At 53.3% G+C, this 3,481-nt stretch overlaps 1 protein-coding gene across 1 annotated transcript in view; it reads left to right on the plus strand.

Annotated features, from left to right (window-relative positions):
* The first annotated feature begins 213 nt into the window (after positions 1-213).
* Positions 214-3,481, plus strand: part of HMOX1 (heme oxygenase 1) — a 10,321-nt gene continuing 7,053 nt past the window's right edge. Inside the window, exon 1 of the mRNA XM_021708343.1 lies at positions 214-341. Within this exon, the coding sequence (XP_021564018.1) occupies positions 222-341 (120 nt within the window). The 5' untranslated portion in view covers positions 214-221. The remainder of the gene's footprint in view (positions 342-3,481) is intronic.

A 3,481-nucleotide genomic window follows, 5' to 3' on the forward strand; every position in this document is an offset into this window, starting at 1 on the left:
GCGGGTCTCGAACCCGCGGGCTCAGGCAATCCACTCACCTCAGCCTCCCAAAGGCGTGGGATTACAGGCTGAGCCATTGAGCCCAGCCAGGGCTGCATCTTAAAGTGATGGCAGTCTTCTAAGGACCCTCCACCAGGCAGGTGGCACCCCAGGCTCAGCATCTGGGAAAGACCCCGCCCAGAACCAGTTCCTGATCACACTGCCTCCTTTTCCTCTGCAGCATGCCTCAGGATTTATCAGAGGCCCTGAAGGAGGCCACTAAGGAAGTGCATACCCAGGCAGAAAATGTTGAGTTCATGAAGAACTTTCAGAAGGGCCAGGTGACCCGAGAAGGCTTTAAGGTATGTGGCCTGGTGGGACTACCCCTGGGGAGGAAGGGTGTGGCAGGTGTGAGTGTGACCAAAGCTCAGGCCTGTGGGGACTGGGCCCAGGGATGCTGAGGCATCTGATGGGTGTGTTTAAGGGAGTCATCTTACAAATGATGACACTGAGGCTCAGAGAGGGGAGTCACCTTACCCAAGGTCACACAGCAAGTTCACCACCTGCTGAGTAGTGTTGTGGAAGGACTGGGGCAGCTGTGCCATCGCTGAGCACCTGTTGTGTGTTGGGCATTTTTCTACACTTAATTTTTGATCTGTGCCTCAACCCTAATGAGAAAGATGAGGAAGGGAAGGCTCAGAGAGGTGAAGTGGTTAAGAAGGTCACGGCCAGTACCTGGGAGAGGCTGAAATCAAATCAACTCATGTCAGAGCTTGTGCTCCTTACCTAATTCTAATTTGCCTCTGAAGGCAAGGGGTGGTATAGGTTCGAGCCCTAGAAGGACCATTTTCTTTTTCTCTTTTTTTTTTGAGTTGGAGTCTCACTCTGTCGCCCAGACTGGAGTGCAGTGGCCGCTCCCGGCCACCGCAGCCTCGACCTGCTGGGCTCCGGCGATCCTTCTGCCTCAGCCTTCCAAGTGGCTGGAACTACAGGCACGCACTACCATGCCCGGCTGATTTTTTGATTTATTGTAGAGATGAGGTCTCGCCAAGTTGCCCAGGCGGGTCTCGAACCCACGGGCTCAGGCAGTCCTCAGCCTCCCAAAGCGCTGGGATTACAGGCTGAGCCACCAAGCCCGGCTGCAAGGTTTTCTTAAGCACCCACTAAGCTAGACACTGCCTTTGCTATTTCCCTGTATTGCTGTGAAATTCATGCAAATAGGAGGAAAGCTCTTGGCAAAGAACCAGGAGAGTGTGGGGTGTTAAAACATCGGTATGTGATGATGAGGCACGGTGGCTTACACCTGTAATCCCAGGACTTTGGGAGGCTGAGGTGGGAGGATTGCTTGAGGCCAGGAGTTCCAGACCAACCTGGGAAATATAAAGAGACCTCTGTCTCTTTAAACAAATTTAAAAAAATCAGTGTGGGGAAAGTCTTGTTGAGGCTGAACAGAGTGTGGAATGGGGAGCTGTGACCCCCCCAACTCCTGATGCCCCTCAACATATGAGATACTTCAATGAGGGGAGATTTTTTTTTTAGCTGGAGTCTCACTCTGTGATCCAGACTAGAGTACAGTGGCATGCTCCTGGCCACCGCAGCCTCGACCTGCTGGGCTGCAACAATCCTTCCACCTCAGCCTTCCAAGTAGCCAGAACTACAGGTACGCACCACCATGTCTGGCTAATTTTTTATTTATTATAGAGACAAGGTCTCACTAAGTTGCCCGGGCAGGTCTAGAACCCTCAGGCTCAGGCAATCCACTCGCCTCGGCCTCCCTAAGTGCTGGGATTACAGGCTGCACCACCGAGCCCGGCCAATGAGGGGAGATTTAACATACGGTTCTGGGGCAGGTGGGACCCTTGGGTGTGTAATGGGATTTGCTCATCCTCCTCTCCCTGAAAACAGTGACATACACCCAGCTGCTGTGATGTGACCTGAGGCACTGGGGGCAGGGAGCTGCCCCTGGACTGTCCCTTCCCCAGCCAGAATTTGGATCTTGCTTCTGAGTCAGAGTTCAGAGTGGGTACCATGGTCCAGGAGAGAGACATTCGCTGGCTTGTCGTGGCCTCTATTTGAATGCTAAGTGCCAAGCTGCACTTGCCTGTGTGGTCTCTTGATCCTCTTGCCATCCCCGTGTAACATGTGGCAGGGGAGGGAACTGAGGCTTGACTGGCACAGAGTCCTACAGACCTCAGAGGATTGCCCACTCTAGGGTGGGAAGCTGAGACCACAGAGGGCGAGTGTCTCATCCATGTCACACAGCTGAGGACGGAGAGATGGGTTAGAACTAGGTCTGTCATGCGTAAAAACCTGGGGGCTTTTGTACCAGGCTGCCTGGCTTTCAGCCCCCGCAAGGGATGAGGCTGCCAAGAATGTTTATGGCTTAGAAATAACTCGGAAACCTCTACCGGAACATCTTAACTTTGTCCTCCTTCAAATTCCAACTTGAGGACTGTGTTAATGTGTAACGAGAGTGAGTTCCCCAAGCCAAGGTGCGCACGTACCTGGCACTCCATCCTGACATCCAGAGGAGGTGAGGTTCAGAGTGGGCTTCTGGAAAGGAGAATTGTGCACTGCAGATGGCCGATCAGTCTCCTTTAAGCACTTTCTTTCTTTTTTCTTTTTTTGGAATTGGAGTCTCACTCTCACCCAGGCTGGAGAACAGTGGCATGATCTCGGCCATGGCATCCTCTACCCACTGGGCTCAGGCGATCCTTCCGCCTTAGCTTTCCAAGTAGCTGGAACCACAGGTGTGCACCACCACGTCCAGCTAATTTTCTTTTTTTTTGAGTTGGAGTCTCACTCTGTCGCCCAGACTGGAGTGCAGTGGCCGCTCCCAGCCACCGCAGCCTTGACCTGCTGGGCTCCGGCGATCCTCTCGCCTCAGCCTTCCGAGTAGCTAGAACTACAGGTGCGTGCTACCACACCCGGCTCATTTTGATTTATTGTAGAGATCAGGTCTCACCAAGTTGCCCAGGCAGGTCTCAAACCCGTGGGCTCAGGCAATCCACTCATCTCAGCCTCCCAAAGGCGGGATTACAGGCTGAGCCACCGAGCCCAGCTGGTTTTTCTTTTTTTGAGTTGGAGTCTCACTCTGTTGCCCAGACTGGAATGCAGTGGCACGCTCCCGCTCCCGGCCACCGCAGCCTCGACCTGATGGGCTCCGACGATCATTCCGCCTCAGCCTTCCAAGTAATCGGAACTACAGGCGCGCGCTACCATGCCCGGCTAATTGTTGATTTATTGTAGAGACCAGGTCTTGCCAAGTTGCCCAGGTGGGTCTCAAACCCACAGCCTCAGGCAATCCACTCGCCTTGGCCTCCCAAAGTGAATTTTTAAAATTTACTGTACAGACAGGCTTTTGCCAAGTTGCCCAGGCTGGTCTCAAACTCCTGGGCTCAGGCAGTCCTCTTACTTTGGCCTCTCAAAGTGCTGGGATTACAGGCAGTCGCCATGGCTCCCGGCCGTCCTTGATGCACTTTCTTTTTTTTTTTTTTGAGTT

This window comes from Carlito syrichta, unplaced genomic scaffold (assembly GCF_000164805.1).
Source record: "Carlito syrichta isolate Samal-C Ts95f unplaced genomic scaffold, Tarsius_syrichta-2.0.1 Scaffold135814, whole genome shotgun sequence".
In the NCBI taxonomy this organism is placed as follows: Eukaryota; Metazoa; Chordata; class Mammalia; order Primates; family Tarsiidae; genus Carlito; species Carlito syrichta.